Source organism: Micromesistius poutassou (genome assembly GCF_964030765.1).
Source record: "Micromesistius poutassou genome assembly, chromosome: 2".
Classification (NCBI taxonomy): Eukaryota; Metazoa; Chordata; class Actinopteri; order Gadiformes; family Gadidae; genus Micromesistius; species Micromesistius poutassou.
This window is the reverse complement of record NC_140272.1, coordinates 15,758,282-15,776,756: the sequence shown is the minus strand read 5'-3', so window position 1 is coordinate 15,776,756 and position 18,475 is coordinate 15,758,282. Positions and strand designations below refer to the sequence as shown.

The 18,475-nt window shown below is 44.0% G+C and overlaps 1 protein-coding gene across 2 annotated transcripts in view; it reads left to right on the top strand.

The window, feature by feature from the left end:
• Nucleotides 1–18,475, top strand: part of r3hdm2 (R3H domain containing 2) — a 43,439-nt gene that overhangs the window by 14,126 nt on the left and 10,838 nt on the right. Inside the window, exons 2-17 of one of the 2 annotated variants that reach the window (XM_084464229.1) lie at nucleotides 3,767–3,869; nucleotides 5,143–5,284; nucleotides 5,418–5,630; nucleotides 5,787–5,828; nucleotides 7,548–7,634; nucleotides 7,779–7,902; nucleotides 8,477–8,555; nucleotides 8,988–9,047; nucleotides 9,507–9,647; nucleotides 9,932–10,040; nucleotides 10,635–10,730; nucleotides 10,993–11,024; nucleotides 15,405–15,640; nucleotides 16,106–16,278; nucleotides 16,774–16,872; nucleotides 17,123–17,422. In XM_084464229.1, coding sequence (XP_084320355.1) covers nucleotides 5,472–5,630; nucleotides 5,787–5,828; nucleotides 7,548–7,634; nucleotides 7,779–7,902; nucleotides 8,477–8,555; nucleotides 8,988–9,047; nucleotides 9,507–9,647; nucleotides 9,932–10,040; nucleotides 10,635–10,730; nucleotides 10,993–11,024; nucleotides 15,405–15,640; nucleotides 16,106–16,278; nucleotides 16,774–16,872; nucleotides 17,123–17,422 — 1,737 coding nt within the window. In that variant the 5' untranslated portion in view covers nucleotides 3,767–3,869; nucleotides 5,143–5,284; nucleotides 5,418–5,471. Of the gene's footprint in view, nucleotides 1–3,766; nucleotides 3,870–5,142; nucleotides 5,285–5,417; nucleotides 5,631–5,786; nucleotides 5,829–7,547; nucleotides 7,635–7,778; nucleotides 7,903–8,476; nucleotides 8,556–8,987; nucleotides 9,048–9,506; nucleotides 9,648–9,931; nucleotides 10,041–10,634; nucleotides 10,731–10,974; nucleotides 11,025–15,404; nucleotides 15,641–16,105; nucleotides 16,279–16,773; nucleotides 16,873–17,122; nucleotides 17,423–18,475 lie in introns of both variants that reach the window. The other variant, XM_084464228.1, reaches the window with a different exon arrangement.

Genomic DNA, 18,475 nt, shown 5'->3' with positions numbered 1-18,475 from the left:
ATAAACGTGTTCTTGTCTGTGACTGCAACAGCACCCCACCCCAGTCCATTCGCCTACTAGTGTTTCAACTGTACTGTTGCCAAGGCAAAAAGGGGAATCCTGTCTGACGTTCATTCACACATAAATCACAAACACCGGTGTGCTATAATACACCTGCAACGACTACGGTGAGGACATGGGCTGCTTGTGCTTGCTTCCTTTTTTGTGAACCGGGTTTTCTGTGATGTTGCCAAACGGGCTCTGTGCTCTGCAGAATACGGAGTAGGTGAATTATGTTCCATTCATCTTAATTTCTTAGTCAGAGGCTACGCAGAGACTACATTGCATTCTTGGTGCAAACTGTTACGAGGATTGGCGATAACGTGATACAAGGAGGATATTGGTAGGATTGGTAATAGGCTAATGCAGTGGAATGGAAATGAGTGAACTACAGGAAACATTTGGTGCTTATTGTCCAAAAGCTAACAAAGGGAAGTCACAGAGCAGGCATGTTCCTCTGATAGTCAGAATCCATCTTTTACTTTTAGTTGGGTCATTCTATGAGGGGAAACTATTACTTCAAACAATATGCACCCATGTTAGCAGACCCTATGCCCCCAGTGTGCACAGAAATTCCTCTCACTTCGTTCTCTGGAATGCCCTGTTGCTAACTATTGCAAAGACCATGACCCAGCTTGCCCTGGACAAGCTAAATTGGACAGTGACGTACCCGCTGCACATATCCTCCTTGACCAGCATACTGATGGCCATACACTGCACATGCGTGCCCTGTATTGTACAAGCACTTTTCGTGTGAAAGTACCTTCTATTAATTAGAATGCGGTAAGGCAATTATCATTGAAGGTGATCAAACAAGTGGTGTATCCAAGCGACTTCGGCTGCTCCTTCTGCATCCTCTGCTACTACAGAAGGATGCTTGACATTGTACGTGCAATGCACGTAGTGGTAATTTCGTTCATCTTTTCCATATTTTCGGTATCTGTTTACCTACCACCTTGTTTATTGGTAGCTGTCAGGTGGTCATTCAGTCCAAAATTAAACTAATGCAGATGTCCTTTTTGGATATGTACCCGGATATAGAGCTGGAAAGGGTTAATATTTCTCACTCTATTAACCTTCCCTTCCCCCCCCCCCCCCCCCCCCCCCCCCCCCCCACTCACCCTCCAAAGACCGGGCGCTCACTTCCCCTGATTGTGAACCGTCCAGCATTGACTGTGTTTGGAGTGGTAACCTGATACAGTGGGCTGGGCAGGGGATGACCTGTGGCTGTCAGCTAGTGACTTGTCATCCACCATGCTTGTATTGGTGGAGCTGCCAAGGACGCTAATGCCCTGAAGTGGGTCAGAGTGCCCTGTACTGCTTCATGCATGCTGCTGGACTGCCCTGCTCGTGTGTGGTTTAACCTGGGGGGGGGGGGGGTGGTGTGTGTGTGTGTGTGTGTGTGTGTGTGTGTGTGTGTGTGTGTGTGTGTGTGTGTGTGTGTGTGTGTGTGTGTGTGTGTGTGTGTGTGTGTGTGTGTGTGTGTGTGTGTGTGTGTGTGTGTGTGTGTGAGAGCTAGGAAGACTTCCTAGCTTTTTCAATTGCATATGCCTGTTCCAAAACATTGATAATTTCAGCAAAAACATAGTAAAAACGAAATTGCACCATGCATTTACTGCATTTATTTGAGCCTCTGCCCTCTTCTTGAAGAAAGTCCCAGTAAACTTCTTCCCCCGTCCCTTTTCAACTACTTTTAAAGCCAAAATGTGACTCTCATGGTGTAGGTAATTCCTGTGCACTACCCTGTGCTATCACTTCAGTGAAGGTGTAATACGAGCGAAGAGTACTTGAGTACTCTCTTTGCTGACCATTGGATTAAGTCATGTTTCTTTACTCTTGGAATGGTGTGAGGGCAGAATGTCGATGTATAGTCAAAAGCAAGTGTACTGAATAAACCATACGTGCGAGTAAAAGGTGTAATTGCTCTAGCGACCTCGTGCCTTATTGTGTTCGGTTGTGAGCTACTTGAATTTTTTTTTTCTTCCTGTTTCCTTCTGGCAATATGTATTTGTCCACCTCTCTGGCACTTAGCGCGCACTGTAATTCACGTATTTATTTTTAATATTATCCTTCTTCCTGCCCTGCTTACTGGTGCTCGCTCAACGCAAATGGCAGCAGCTGAGAATGACGTTACCGTCTCCTAGGCAACCCATGTCCGTGTGGGGGAAGTGGGGCGCAGAGCGCCGAGAGGAGGAGGAGGGAGAGAATGTGAAAGACAGAGAGAGAGAGAGAGGTGCGGGCTGAGGTAGAGTGAATAGGGTAGGCTGCTTCATTCATGAGCACCATTTGGAGATCCCATTCATTGTGTGTGTGTGTGTTCTGCTCATTCATTCTGTCATTGCAGACACACAAGGCACAATTGCATTGCAAGCAGTGTGTATCTGCGTGGAGGATTTTGTATATGCATACATCAATATGTGAAGAGGCAGCCAGAGCCCCTGGTGAATCATCAATACGCTGTGTCGCTAGCCAAGTAGAAAGTGTATCTGCGTAGATATCTTGGCTCTGTTGTGCTGTGCTTGCTGCTGCATGGCGTGCTTGTGTAACTGTCTGCAGAGCGGGGCGAGGTTGTGTGGGTGTCCTGGTCATTGATGCAGTGCGTTGCTGCTGCTGCCGAGGAGGCTGATGACGCCCTTGCCGTTGCATTGCCTGGGTCTTCCCCACACCGGGAATCCCGATATCTCTCTCTGTCTCTCTCTGTGTCTCTGTCTCTCTCGCTGTCTTTGTCTCTATCACTCTGTCTCTTTCTCTCTCTCGGTCTTTGTCTCTGTCTCTGTTTTTTTTTGTCTCTCTTTCTCTCTTTTTCGCCTCTTTCTCTCTCTCTGCCTCTTTCTCTATCTTTCTCTCTCTCTCTCTGCCTCTTCCTCTCTATCTCTGCCTCTTTTTCAGCCCTAAACACATCAGACTGAGTTTCTCAATAGCATGTTTACCCCTCAGGTGTTTGTGGTTCCCCCCCATTTGTCCAAGCAAAGCTTGTTTAATACCGCAGAGTGTGCCCATGTATGTATGTGTGCGTATGACAAAACATAATTCAATGATGATGAGTGCTGTAATTAACAGGTTGTCGTTCATGACAAGGGAGGTGGCAGAGCTCAAGCTGTTTCCTCTGATTGGAGGAAGTTAAATTAAAAGGAACTTGTAATTGGAAGATGATGAGGGGTTTTTGATTGATGAGGGCAGAATGAGAATGAGTGAGTGACTAACTCTGTACGGTATACTCAACTTGCTGCCACATTTATTGTTGTGTGGTATAAGGTATTTCCTTGTTCTTCGATTGGATAGTGGCCAAATTTAGTAGATGGTATTTGAGTAGTTGGTAAAACTAAAAAGTAACAAAAAAACTAATGATTGGCTAGACAAGTGGATTAACATCTGGAATACTACGTAGATGCTGTTAACATGGAGGTTTAGTAAAGTGTTACTTTGTGGTGGGAGATAACACTAGACTTGTTCCCTTTCAAATAGTACTGATGCTTGCAGTTTGGGGAAACCCATTTTAATGAGAAATGCACTTTTGGTTTCATTGAATAAATATCAACATTATTTTTTGTAATGGTTGCCCAGGCACTTCTATTGGCCAATGGGCTCAGCGTTCTCAGGAGCTCTGCCTTACAGAATCCCCAGCAGCAGCAGCAGCAGCAGCAGCAGTGGCAGCAGCAGCGATGAGTCACTGGATGTGTGAAAAATGACGTCATCCGTGTCTTCCTCTTTCCCTCTCGGTCTCCAGGACTCCTCATTGGAAGGCAGAGCATGCAACTGCACTGAGACGGAGACGGAGAAGAGAGCAAGAGAGTGAGAGAGAGAGAGCGAGGCTCCAGAAGAACGTTCAGGTGGGGGCTGGTCGGTCGGTGTTTCCCTCCCTGTACCACTTTAGTCTGGCTAGCTAAGCGCTGCCCATTCAGTTCCGCCCGATTGCTTTAAATATGCCTGCTACTTTTGTGCTTTTTCACCGGTTGTGTTGTTGTTGATTTAAGTGTTTTTCTGGTCTTCATCGATCTTGCACCTAGGGAATGTGGGGCTGTCAGGATGTCATTGTGTAATAGGCGTGTGGTGTTAATTGTTTTGAAGAATTATTTATTCTATTTGCACAACTCATCTGTTTGATATCAAGATGATAACGATGATTAGGATTTACCAAGATATTCTTACTGGTGAAGCATTTCACCGCTGCTACTGAAGTCATTTTTCAATATTGTTTTGCTACGGTGCATCACAAAATAGAGGAAATATAATTGCTGCTGAATGACTTTGGTAATGGATCCGTAGTGAGTAAACAATACCTCTTCTGTCCATTATTATTTGGTTGTCTTAGTGTTGCAGTAAATGAGATGTAAAACGCCAGTGTCAATTTCTTTTGAATCGTCTGGGATTCTATGTGTAAAAATAGTACACTCTTCCTGATGCTATGACTACCGAGGCAATCAAGTGCGGAGGGTCAGTAATTTCACTGCTGAGATATTCAACAATAGAAATATGGAAAATGAGTGAAGAGTTTATGTCCAGGAACTTAGTGAGGACCACTAAAACCAACTGAATGTGGTGAAACAGTAACTCTCCAAACTAATAATAAGCGGAAGAAAGAACAAAAATGTTGGGTTGGCTTGAGGATAACAGTAAGCCCCCTTTGCCATCAGTAGTCTTTGATCAATACTGTAGCCTGAACCGCGTAGACGCTATCATAATAAGCAAAATTGTCACTAGAGAGTGAGGCAGAGCCAGGATTAATCCCTGCTCTCGGCTGCCTTGAACACGGTCTTAAGTAATTAATTTACCTTTTTACAAATCAATCAATAAAGAAAGAAAGATATAATACTTGAATAACTGTTCATTTAAACGTTCTGAAACAGATATTCATTTAAATATCAAGACGCCATTGATCGTTTAAGAGATGTCTACATTCTTTGGATACAACTATAGATTTTCAACAATGAACATCCACTCCCTGGGGGTTATGGCACGGTCAATGGAATTTTGTTGTGCAAACTAAACTAAACTAAACTAAAGTGAACAATTTGTATTATCATGAAATCCTGAAGAGATGGTTAAATAGAAAGAAACAATCTCTTGTCTAACTGACCTTGACGTTGTAACTGATGCCTCCAGCTCTAAGGCTCCAGACTTGCCATGGACTGCCGTGCCCCTCCTGCTGCAGCCCAACCCTCTACCCCACTCTAGTGGGACCCCCCCTCCTCCTTGCTGGTGGCATCCGCCCTGCGAGTCAGTGCACATCTGATACCATCCACAGGTATTCCACACAGTAGTAGCCACAAACCTGTCACCAGCTTAGCAGCTCCCTCTCTGTCTGACCCCTCTGATGTCCCAACGGATAAAGACCAAAGTAACACACCTGCCTTTTTTTTTTTCTCCCTGACCCCAAGCCTCTGCTGGGTCCTCCAGCTCCCTCGCCCCACCCTCTCCCTTTCCCCAGAAAGATGTCAGTAAGCCTGGCAACGGACATCCAGCAGCAGGGAGAGAGTGGGCAGCTCACCGAGCCCTGTAGCCGAGGCATGGGCTCCCCTCAACCCCAGGCCACCAAGGACGGGACCGGGGAGGGCCTGGAGCCCGACGATGGCTCCCTGCACGATGCACAGGTGAGGCACGGCGATGGAGAGCGTAGGGAGTGGAAGAGGGGTAGTACTTTTGGGATTTTAAATTGATTTTGACTCGCTCTATGTAGACATAATCGTACATATTGTGGCATATTTACAAAATAAATTGTGATTAATGTTTTTGTCCTTCACACACAGAGACGGGCGCCTAACCACAGCCATAGCAGGAAAAGGCCAAAGGTAGCTGTACTTTCTAAAATAAATAATATTGTATTATATCCAAGGTTGAAAGGTTTTAGTGTTGTTAAAGTAGAAATGTGTCCAAACGATGATAATATTTAATATTGCACTTCTGAGTCAGCGACTATCTGTTGTTATGAGTGTGAAACAAGACTATTTTGGGCGCATCCTTGTAAACTGGAAGGACAGGTTTCTTTTAATATGTTGATCGGTGAAAGGCTGGACCACTTGCTTGTTCCTGGAGTTAACCATCTGTCCAGGGGCCTGTCCTAATCAGCCACGTAGAACAGCTATTCCTTGGCACTAGAGTTATTGCAGAACAACATGATTTTGATATTTTATTGAAAATACATTTAATGCTAATATAAGCAGGTAGGTCTGCAACTTCAATATTATTTTCATGGGAGATTAAATGGACCAAGGATTTCATTTTTATTATTCATTGTCTATAAAATGTCATAAATAATAACAAATGCCCATCACATCTTACAAGTCTGAAAGTGAAGTCTACAATTTGCTTTATAGCCAAAGGTCCGATTGAAGACAAACTAAATTATTCATTTTATAACGATCCATGTACCAAATAAGAATTTCTAATGCATTTAGAAGTAAATATTTGTAGCCTATTTGTGTTTACTAAATAACTTTAGTAAACAACTATTATTATTTGATTAATCAACTAAAAGTTGATTAATCAACCAAAATCAACAAAAAAAAGTTGCTTTGCAGTCCTAAATAACAAACATTTATTACATTTTATAATGTGTGCTGATGGATGAGAATGGCGGCTGTAAATACTGTGATTACGCATCGTACATGAGCTTCACTTGCTGTCAACTAAGGCTTGAAAAACACTAATCTTTATATAGGCCGCACTTGTGAAGACAAATGCCCAAAGTTTAAAGTACGTCAAATCCTATCCGAAGGCCCCCACGTTCTGCTGAATGGTGCAAAGACTCACAAAGATACTCTTTTGATTTGACCTTTAATTCAAGTGTTTTGCATTGAAAAGCTGCAGCATAACAAATCAATGAGTCCGTGAAAAGCCTTATAAAATTCGGGGATGTTTATGTTGGAGCAGCACCCTGTAATAGAAAGGACAACACACGGTGGAACATTCGATGGTCTCGTTCTGTCCTTAATATATAAGGAGTTGTATTGATGCCGCTGCCATGTGCGCCAAGGCCCGGAGCACGGTTGGAAGTTGTAACGCGGCTGTATGGCAGCGCCGCTGCGAGTGCTCTAGTTGGAAACACGACCCACTTAAGTTCCAATGAAAGTTTCAATGAAATTGCGACGCAGCACTAGTGCTATTCGAGTGAATGCGGATAAAGGCACTATTCTGAATGACGGATCACCAGAAAAGGAATTGGAATTGGAATTTAATTCCCAATTAGCAGCCTTTTATTATTAGTAGCCTAGGTAACATGTTCCAACTCTTTATGCCAGAGGGGCATTACTATTAAGCAAATAATGACCATGTTGATATTCTTTTTGAAAGGTATTTCTATAGAATACAGGGCATAATCACAGAGGAGTGAAATCGCTGCGAGGCTAAATTGTCGCCAATTTTAGTCATACACTTTTGTGTATAGGCTGCACTCGTGTACAGGCCGCTCAACCATCATTTGTCTGAAATATTTGTATACAGGCCGTGGTCTATATTCGATTAATTACGGCAGAAGTATGGTGTAATTGACTGAATGGCTTGTGTTTCAGTCTAATGCCAAGCTGAAGCTAGTACGGAGTCTGGCGGTGTGTGAGGAGTCCTCGGGTCCATTTTCCAACGATGGACTTCCAGAATCGGTACATTTCATTCGTATTTATTCATATACGATATGCAAATGCATAATCACGTATAATGCAGTTGTCCATGCCATAAGTCAGCTTCATTGTATTGACCGGTCGAACAGTCTGGTTTTTATCTGCTGATCCGATCTTGTTTTCCAGGATATCATTCAGCTGCACATCAGCTGTCCATCCGACAAGGAAGAGGAGAAGTCCTCCAAGGAGGAGTATGAAAACGAAGAGAAGGAGAAAAAGGACAAAACGGCACGCAAAATGTTGTCCCGCGGTAAGATTGCATTGTATAGGTTTTGTTATATGACGTGTGATGGTGAGTTGCATCATGTGACCATCTATCACCAAGAAGACAAAGCAGACAAGATGTCAGGCATGGCCAAGTATCTGATTGTAATTTAATCTCATTAAGAGTGCTAGTGCAGTGCCCCATCAGTTAAATAATGGAAACCAATTTGCATCGACATGCAGGTGACTTCTAAGAAAGCCAATGGGAATTATTTGCTTTGTTTTCCCTTTCATCATTGTTTCTTCTGTAATCTTTTCTTCATCTCTCTACTTCTCTCTCCATCGAGACCTTCAGGCCTTGTTTGAATCATAGAGCAGTAAGGAGACTAAACGACTTGGCCCACGAGTGTAGCAGAGGTGTGTGTGTGTGTGTGTGTGTGTGTGTGTGTGTGTGTGTGTGTGTGTGTGTCGGTGCCTCCATAACTATATGGAATTAGTCAGTGTAACACTTAATCTCCTCTCCCTCTGGGAACCTTGCAGCATGGAGTCGCTGGGGTTCTCCAAGGCTTTTAATAATGCATTGGAAATGCCCTCATTGATATATTTATGATCTCCCTCAGACTCCAGTCAAGAATACACAGACTCCACTGGCATCGATGTGCACGAGTTTCTGGTCAACACACTGAAAAACAATCCCAGGTATTTGTCCCACATTCCTTGTTCCTTTGTGGTCAGAAGAAATGGACCAACAACAACACTGGCATGTGCTAACCCTGTCAACCTGTGAGACTGTTTTATTTTGTTTATCATCTTATATATCTGATCGGTGCAAAGGCTGCTGCTTGTATATTCAAAGGAGAACAAGATTTTTGACCCGGAAGCATTAGCCTGCACCATACAGGGAAGGAAATCCTGTGTTTCACTTAATGGGCTTACTATTTAGAGATCTCCCCAGTCTTTGGCATTGGATAAGTCTGGCTTGCGTCAGCGCTGGGGGTGCCTTGAGTGGGGAAAGGGAGCTGGCCGTCCTCTCCTTTTAGATGGGTTGGAAAAAAAGAGCCTCGCCTTTTGATCTTTCCCTGGTACTTACACACGCTAATCAATTCTCTCTCTCTCTCTCTCTCTCCAAAGGGATCGAATGATGCTGCTCAAACTAGAACAAGATATCCTGGAGTTTATAAATGATGACAAGTGAGCCACATTCTTCACAAACACTCGCTTGTGTTTAAATTTAGCTCTCCCGGGTCTAGCCCATTTCTGCTTATAGGCTGTTGTGGTAATCAGATAAATATGGCATGCTCCATTCGGTATGACAAAGTTAATTGGAACTGACCATTGTGTTATATCACTATGGGTTAGCTTTGTCCGGGACACATGGCGTTTTAGTAGTTGTTGGGTGATTTCAGTAATTTCAATGTATCCATAAAACATTTCTTTGAATATATCTTGTTTTTTATCGTAGTTGCATAAACATTTGGAAAATAACCTTCAGAAAGCAAAGCAAATGGACCTTGGTTACAGTGTTTCACGTATGTGAGCGTTTTGGAAAGTTGGCTACTGCTACCCAAGTAAACAAGTCATGGCACCATTTTTGTCCACCGGCAGTGGGAACCTATGCACTGACGTCTGTCCCTGGTTTTTCACTGGCAGTAACCAGTATAAGAAGTTTCCTCAGATGACCTCTTACCACCGCATGCTGCTGCACCGGGTGGCCGCCTACTTTGGCATGGACCACAATGTGGACCAGACGGGCAAGGCTGTCATCATTAACAAGACGGGAAACACACGCATGTGAGCTGCTCAAGAAACACGCTCACTGTTCAGTTGAAGCAGAAGTACTGTGTTACTATGATGTTTTCTTTTTAGCGTATGTGGATGATGTTGAAAAGTCCTCACAGTCGACTCTTACGGGCCAGGTTTGAGTAGATTGAATAATGGCAGGGTTTGTGTGTTTTACCTGTTCTCTAATTGGATGCATGATACTAACAGGACACCATAGGGAACTTGTCAACTCGAAAAAGTTGTTTTTTTTATGTTGACGTTGTTGCGCTCTCCTTTGTTTATTTGCCCCACAGCCCAGAGCAAAGGTTTTCTGAGCACATTAAGGATGAGCGCAACATTGACTTTCAGAAAAAGTTCATCCTGAAGAGAGATGACGCTAGTATGGACAAGGACGATAATCAGGTACTCGCCACTGTGCTTACTAAGTGTTGGACTACGAATATGGGTAATGTGCACAGTACAAACTATCAAGATGTAAGCCATTTCATGGATAAAAAAAAACGTTCTATAAAAGAGAACTACGGCATGTGGATTACATTGTTTGTTTGTTCAATCTGCTGATTGAGTCTTGTATATTGAACTGAATAAGCTGCTGTTGAAATACCAACCATCCAGCAGTTTTTTGAACTTGGTATGTCATGTAGCTGTCAGTGAAACACAGGAAGGTGCCTATTGGCATAAAATAGTTTATCACAATCACATTGTTCTGCATCTTCCATCAATACAATCTTGCTTGTGATGTTTTCAAGATGCTATAGCAGGAAATGGAACAATGCGTTTCAAATGCACTGAAATGAAATGCAAATGTTAGTCTGACTAATGTAGAATTGATCGATGAACGCTCCAACTCTGTCTTCTTGCATTTGCAGCCAGTCTAGCAAACCACGATAATGCATTAGATGCTGTTATGCATTATGATCTATGCATGGAATCGCAGCTTTAATGAATATCATGCATGTATTTCGTATAACATGTGGAGGTCTGGTTTTCCTGCAGATCCGTGTTCCGCTGCAGGACGGGAGGCGCAGTAAGTCCATCGAGGAGCGTGAGGAGGAGTACCAGCGGGTACGAGACCGGATCTTTGCCCGAGAAGTAAGTATTGAGTAGAGACAGCGTTTCAGACCCCGTCGGTTTACTGCGAATCTACGGTGTTCAGAGGAAATGGGAGTACACGCAGGGAGAGATTTTCTCTTTGTGTTCAACCCGTACTGAGTCATGTAACTGACCCCTGCTAAAACGCTAACCTTTTATCTTTTGCAATGATCTGCAAAGAGTTGAAGCATTGGTCTCTTCTGTGGCCCTTCTTTGGCTGGAATTAGCCATTTGTAATGTGCAGGTGTCTTTTTCTTTACAGTCCTCTCAAAATGGCTACATCAACGACAACAGGTAAGACGATGCGTCCACTAGAGTTTGTTGTGTATATTAAATAAGACATGGCCAGCCCCTTGCCAACATCCTGTCTCAGTAGACAGGGGCATGTGCCCTGAAAGACAATGGGGTCTATAGATTAATTTAAGTCCTAATAATGGCAGCTGAGCTGATTTCATAACTTGCTGCCGTTATTGATTTCATTACATTTGGTATCAGATGAGGTCCATTTCCATTAACTTGTAATAATGAATATGCTTGGCCTGTTGGATTTGGCTCAATATGACTGCAGGGGTTATATCATCTGTTGCAAGCATGTGTTTGTTGAGGAAGGGCATTTTGCAGGGGAGGTTAGCTAACAGAGGCAGAAAAGTCCAGCTCCCTCCCCAGGCTGTTGACTATGACAGATTTGTGGACAATATGCTGAGGAGGAGAGAAAAAGGGGAGCGTGGGCCTTTTGAGCAGTCGGGTTCTGCCTAGTTTGCGATTTTATTCCTTTATTTAATTATTTATCTTTTCTTGGAGGGCTGGAAGTTGTGCACTGTGCCTACCTCAATCCTACTCCTACTGCCCTCCCCCCCCAAATCCCCCGCCTTCCCAAGCACCCCCTACCCTCCTTCAATCCATTCCTGTAACCCTAGCGTTTTTCTCCCAATGTTAACCCCAACAGACTTTCCACTGATGGCTACTCCTCTCAAAAGAGGAGGCAGATCTTTAGGTACTGGGGTGTTCTGCTGACCTTGACCTCTGTGTTTGCCATGCCCATTTCTCAAAGTGGTTTGGTGGTGATAATGGTGGTGGACTTGTGGTGCTTTTCCTATTTTGGTTTTTGTTTGTTTTTGTTATTGAAATGTATCTCTATCTCTGCTTGGCATAGTCCGCTGATTGATGGCTATTCCAGCACTGCACTGTGGGACCCCCCCATGACCCATGCATGGCTGCTTTATGATCTCACCGGGGACCGATTTGACCTAGCTTACGTTCCACTCCGTCGATCATCATCAGCACTGCATATTTGGTTATTTTTCATGCAGCTACCGCATTGCTTTCGGTCTTATTGTTTGTTTCGTGAGGTTTTTTTTCCACATCATTCGTTGTATAATGCATGAAAGAAATCTCCATTGTGCGTTAACGATTTAATTATGGGAGCTGTATATCAAAAACAGGATGACGGCTAAATATTTGCGATAGGAATATTGAATCATCTATGATAGAATGTAATACACAGTAATTTGGGTTAGGGTTAGCCAGGCAGAAAATATGAAACGTTTAAACCAAAGACACACTTACTTTTCTTTGGTGGTTGGAACAATTCAGTTTTTTGTGTCCTTAAAAATAGTAAAACTAAATAAATATGATGCAAATAAACTAAAGACTATTTCCAGGGATGTCCCCACTTTAATCATAGGAGGAAGATTTAAGCAGTAATTGCAATAAGCACATTTACCGTAGTTTAAATGTTTAAAGTAACACAAAATGATAATTTCTCTAGGCTTGATGATATCTCAGCTATCAACAAATGTTGACAAGTTATGCAACACAATGTAATCAATGTAGTCAAAAAAAGTACAAAAAACTAGCCCTGGGCAATAAAACAATAAATTATCATATCATGATAGACTTTTGATCAATATCAATATAAAACATGTTCAATATATATTGATAAGAGACTTGACCACCGAATCTAGCAGGTGGGTTTGTTAAACAAACACAGTGCCATACTTATTTACAGTATAGTACAGTATTTTTCATTATTGTCTTGACATTGGAGTATTTATCAATGAAGAACAGTGGAAGGTCATATTAAGTGTTAAACAGAAGTGTTTAAATCCAGCATGTAATTCCTAGTCTCTTTAGGTCATTACAATTATCAATAGTTATACATATATCGATCAATATGATGAAGTTATATCGTGATATGTCTTTCAGCTATATCGCCCAGGCCTACAAAAATTTACCTTCTGGTAAATGTCGATGCAGCAACAATATGGTAATTTGTTTAGCATTGTTTTTCTGTATACAGTAGGCTAGCCGTTCATTTCTTGCACTCGATGCTTTGGTATTTCAAAGGTTATTTGAAGCCAAATGTACATTCATTATTATTCTATTTAGCTTTCAGCGTTGTCTAGCACTTGGCATTAAAGCAGCGTTAATTGATATTTGGCCACTAGAGGGCAAAAGGTACCCTCCACATAAGTTGAATAAACAAACTGACAGTAGGCAGTCCTCCCCTCCCCCCTACTACAGTAAAGAGTGAATTCTCGCTCTTTCATGATGTTTGAACATTTTGAAAAATAACATGCAGACTAAAAAAAATAAAATCCATGTGGCACCGAACAAACAAAGAATTTGGAGATGGGAGACAAATTTGGGTCAATGGGACATTTTAATCTATTCATTTTAACACCTCTCTTTTAAACATTGAAGATCCCATAGTGTTGGTAACCAGTTAAATGCATTAGACAATACAGTCTTTGAATCTATTGGTATTAGTGTAATAGTATTGCATAACAAACCCTTTATTTAGTCATATAAAGCCCACTTTAGACAACATATGTTTTTCTAGTTGACACAATGTTTAACAATAATTTGTTTAACACTTAACAATAAATTGCCATTAAACGGACGAACATGGGCTTCCCATTACTGACCAACCTACATAGCCTTCAGAGAGAAAATGGAACCAGTGTCGATTTGCTCCATACTATGAGCACTAATGATGAAAGCACGAAACAACAGTGGGGCTTCGGCCAGATTGCATACATATAAAGGTGTGTTTCTATGCGAGTGCTATAGATGGAATATCATGTGATGAGCTGCAGAATCCCCCCCCCCCCCCCCCCTCCATCTCCCTGCTCTCATCTTTGTCTCCAGAGCGATGTGAAACAAGCGTTGGCTGTGTGCAGTGAGCAGCACAGCACCCGCCCGTCCCTAAAATAGGCTCTGCAGAGTGAGGGCTCTAAATAGATTCTCCATTAATTGCAGCTTCTCTGAAATATTTATCAACTATTGCCATGTCAAAAACACAGTTCACCGAAGCTGGTGTGTTTTTACCGTGTTTCGCACGGCCCCCGTTCTGTTTGGCAGAAGATCAAAAAAAATCATCCATCATTTTAATTTTTATATTATTTTTGATATATGTATTTATTTCCCAACATAAACCTCAACAGGAGTGCACGCTCTGTGTTAATCCGCTCAGCATAACTTTGCGACTGACAGTTTATTTTTATATTTTGGCTACCATTATTGCAAAATATTAAATTATTTTGATGTAAATGTTTTACATCAATGAAATGAAACATGAATACGTTGTATTATTTGGAGTTTTGTCTGTCATGCAGCATTGCTTGAAGACTACTATAGCTGCCGGTAGTCTGATTTCCTTTGGAAGCAACGTAATGTTAATAGCATGTCGTTTGCAAGGCCATCCATGAGCCCTTACGGAGTTGTTACCCAGAGGTTGTGCTTACAGTCTGATCGCTTGTTTTCTTGGCAGCTGCTCCAACGCAGAGCGACTACATCACCGCTAAACACCACAAGAGCAACACATGTTTATTCAGCAGTCTAGTATCAACAAAACAGTGGTTACTAGTTGCAAACCAGTGCAAGTTTTTATTCCCTAGAGAGTGTCTCCGTTTTGTATCCGGTCTCAATCTATGTGTATTTCTGTGCGTTTGTCTCCCTGTTTATGTTGAAGTATGTCTGTATGTGCGCATGTTTTTCTTTTTGTATGAACCTGAAATGTTTCTATAATCACAGAGGTTCATTAGTTAATGTATCTGTGTCTCAAGTCTTGGATGGTTTGTCTTTTGAGTCTTGACACATTGGCGTCGGTTGTCTTGGGAGATCACTCTTCCTGCATGGTTGTGTTGATTTTTGTCGCACCGTACTGTCGCGGGTGTGTGGGTGTGTGTATGTTGTTATGGTTGGGGTTTGTTGCCTGTTTTCTTTTACAATATTTTAAATCAGTTTCATTTAACTAGCCCACTTGCATCTCTTGTCTGTCGAATGCCCTCATCCTGTCAGACTCTCGAGCGGTGGATGGCCATTCTGTCCTCTGTCCTCCCTCACCTCCACCCTCTACAGCCCCGCTGGGTCTCTTTGCACCTTAATGATCTGTAAAACATTGTTCTGTTCCTCTGTGTTTCCTTTCTGCCCATTATACCTCTCGCACAAACCTTCCATCCTGCTCCCCTCACCTCGGCTCTTCTCAACCCCCATATCCTATAATTACACACCTTCATCCCTTTTCTTTTTAACCTCTGTCCGTGACTGACTTCTTTGTGTTTTTTTTCCTCCTCTGCTTCTTCCCACTTTCCTACTTTCTTGTTCCTTCCCGCCCCCGTCGTTCTCACACATCCCACCGCCACCGCCACCACCTCCGGCCCAACCAACCAGGGGGAACCGCGAGAGCTCCAGCCGGGCGTCCAGTAGCCGTCAGAGCAGCACGGACAGCGACATGAAGTGCCTGGAGCCCCGGCCCTGGAGCAGCACCGACTCGGACAGCTCCAACCGCACGCTGCGGCCGCCCGTCACCAAGGCCAGCAGCTTCTCGGGCATCTCCATCCTCACCCGCGGCGACAGCCTGGGCAGCAACAAGAGCTCCCAGGGCAGCTGCCGGGGCTCGCGTTCGGGTAAGGGGCCCCCGCGGAAGAGAGGGAGGGAGGGAGGGAGGGAGGGAGGGAGGGAGGCGGGGGCGCGCAAGTGGATAGATGGATGGCTGATCCCTGAGGAATTGGACCTTTGGTGAACTGTTGTCAAATGTATCATTAGAGGAAAGGCTTTTCCTCATTAGTCATATCTGTGATGTGGAATTCTTATGCTTCCAGGCTTTTGAAATTGTGCTTATTAAAATATTAACAGTGAGATCTCAAGAACCTTTTCAAATTAGCATGTCGGCTAATGGTTCAAATGACAAGTATTAAATTTTCCGTTAACATTTTTGATCATGTTGATCAAAAAGAGACATAATATTGATTCATGTATTTCAAATCATAATTTTGCACAAAATCAAATCAAACTCTGCTTGATCACTTGGCGGTTCTTCTATTGTCTCCTTTGCTTTCTTCAATGTTTGTTTGTTTTTGTCTGTCTTCAAGGCCTGCCCCTGGTCAGTCCGGACCTATGTCCCCCGAGCCAAGTTCCCCAGTCCAGCCGCAGCCTGCTTCCCTGCCCGCCCCAGCCCCAGCAGCCTCACGCCCCGCCCCCACCACAGACCGCCCTGCTCCCCACCCCACAGCAGCACCCCATGGGGAACCATATGATGGCCCAGGTAAGAACAGCCTCCACCCCGCGTCCCAGTAATCGCCATGATGATACATTTCAATGAATGACTTAGTGGGTTAAATTGGGCATGTTTAAAGACTTTGGAACCACCTATCTGGTCTTTGATTTGAGATTCTCTCTGGGGTTGCATAACACCTTAGAGAACCTCATGTTTTCTTCCTCCCCTGGTGATATCCGTCGGCGCAATTGCGTTGCGTTTCCATGCACCACGTTGTCTTCAAAGCATTTTGAGGCCAAACCATTTATTTTAGTTACCAATTTCCTCAGTGTTCTGACCCAAATCTTCCCTTTGTCGGCCTGTTTATTAACGCGTATTCATCTGTCTCTGCGATGTCTTGCTCTCCTCCTCCTCTCTCTCTCTCTGTGTGTGTGTGTGTGTGTGTGTGTGTGTGTGTGTGTGTGTGTGTGTGTGTGTGTGTGTGTGTGTGTGTGTGTGTGTGTGTGTGTGTGTGTGTGTGTGTGTGTGTGTGTGTGTGTGTAGCCAGTGACGTCAATGCAGCCCTCCCAGTCCGTCTCCTACTCCAGCCCAACCTGCCCCCAGGTCCTCCTGCCCGTCTCTCCTCCCCAGCAGTACACCATGGTACTGGCTCCTCATCGTCACTCCTCACCCAAACCCTGTTGTTGATAAAGTGGCTTGGCATATTCAATCGGGCTTGCAAAACATAAATACAACTGGTTGGACTTTTAACAGCTGACTTGAGACCAACCAACGCTGGTCTTAAGTCATTCGTCCTTTTAATTGGAATCCGATGGCATTTCAGCATTCATACTCTTGAAGTGAATAATATCAGCCTTTGTTTTTTTAACCCTGACACTGCCTCCCTCCTCAGGGAGAGGAGCTGGCCCCCCAGTTCAGCCAGATGACCCTGAGTCGGCAGGGCTCCAGCGAGAACCCGGAGGCTCCGCCGATGTACCAGACGGCCCCGCCCTCCGCCGTGCTCACCCAGCACCCGCCCCCCCAGGCCAGCTACATCATGGCCACCGCCGGCCCCGCCATGGCGCCGCCGTCTGGCTACCAGCCCGCTACAGGGCACCCACACCCGCCGCCCCCGCCTCCTCCGCCCTCTCAGCCCGTCATGCAGGCCCCGCCCCCACCGCAGGGCTACATGCAGCCCCCTCCGCCCCAACAGGTAGGGAGGCAACCGCCACGGGCACAACAGTCCCAACAGGGTTTACGTTCCGGTTGTTGGATTCAGTGGTGGCCGTTTGGTAGTTCTCTACAAATGGGGGTCTGTAAAAAGATGGTGACTGACTTGTTAAAGTATGCGTGGTGTGTGGAGAACTGGTGGCCGAGAGGGAGAAAACCGGTAGATGAATTGTCACTAGCCATCGTTTGTTTTCGAGGTTGGTGAACGTTAAGAATAGATCCACCGGCTAGCAGAATTTGAATGGCATCCTGTTGCGTCATGTGCCCTGGTGGACTCTTATCGAGTGTGTGTTCATCCGCGGTTGAGTAGGCCACTGCTGCAAACTTGTACATTTGTAGGATACGTTTCCTCTCTTCAATATGTACAAATGCCCTGCATTCTGACCTGCCGTCATCCATGCACTTTGAAGAACGCTCCATGGTTGACATCATGTTCCTAACGGCTCATTAATCAGCCCTAATGCAGTGCCCTTCCACTGTTAAAACAGAGGTGCAAGTACACCGTGTTCTTCACCCTACCACTGCTATCACTCAATTTAGAGCCTATCAAACTGCTTCCTAGCTTCTCCATCAAGCTTTCCAATTGCCGATTGAGCTTGGTTACTTGGATTATTTACAAGTAATTTTTCACTAGATTGGATTTGATGATTGTCCAGTTTCCACCTTATCCCAGTCTGCACTCGTCCAAGAAAGATCTGTTGGCAATCAGTTGCTGTCTGCTTTGTTCTGAAAGTAATTCATTTATTTAGCCTTGCTTACTTGGGTCCAACACCGGAAGAGTGAAATGGTGTGAATTTCACCAAGTAGCAGCGTTCCCTGGTGTGAAGTGCTTTCCTCCCACTCGGTTTGCTATACGTTCTGCTTTTCAGTCAGTCATGCTGTTCTCTTATATAGCTTTTCAGATGTATCTTTGGCTCTCTCCTCTATTGGTTATTTGGGGTATAATGAGCCCTCAAAATGGTTTAAGGGATGCATTTTCCTACTGCGAGTGATGCTGTAGTAGTGAAGGGATGTATAAATATACTAACTCACTCAT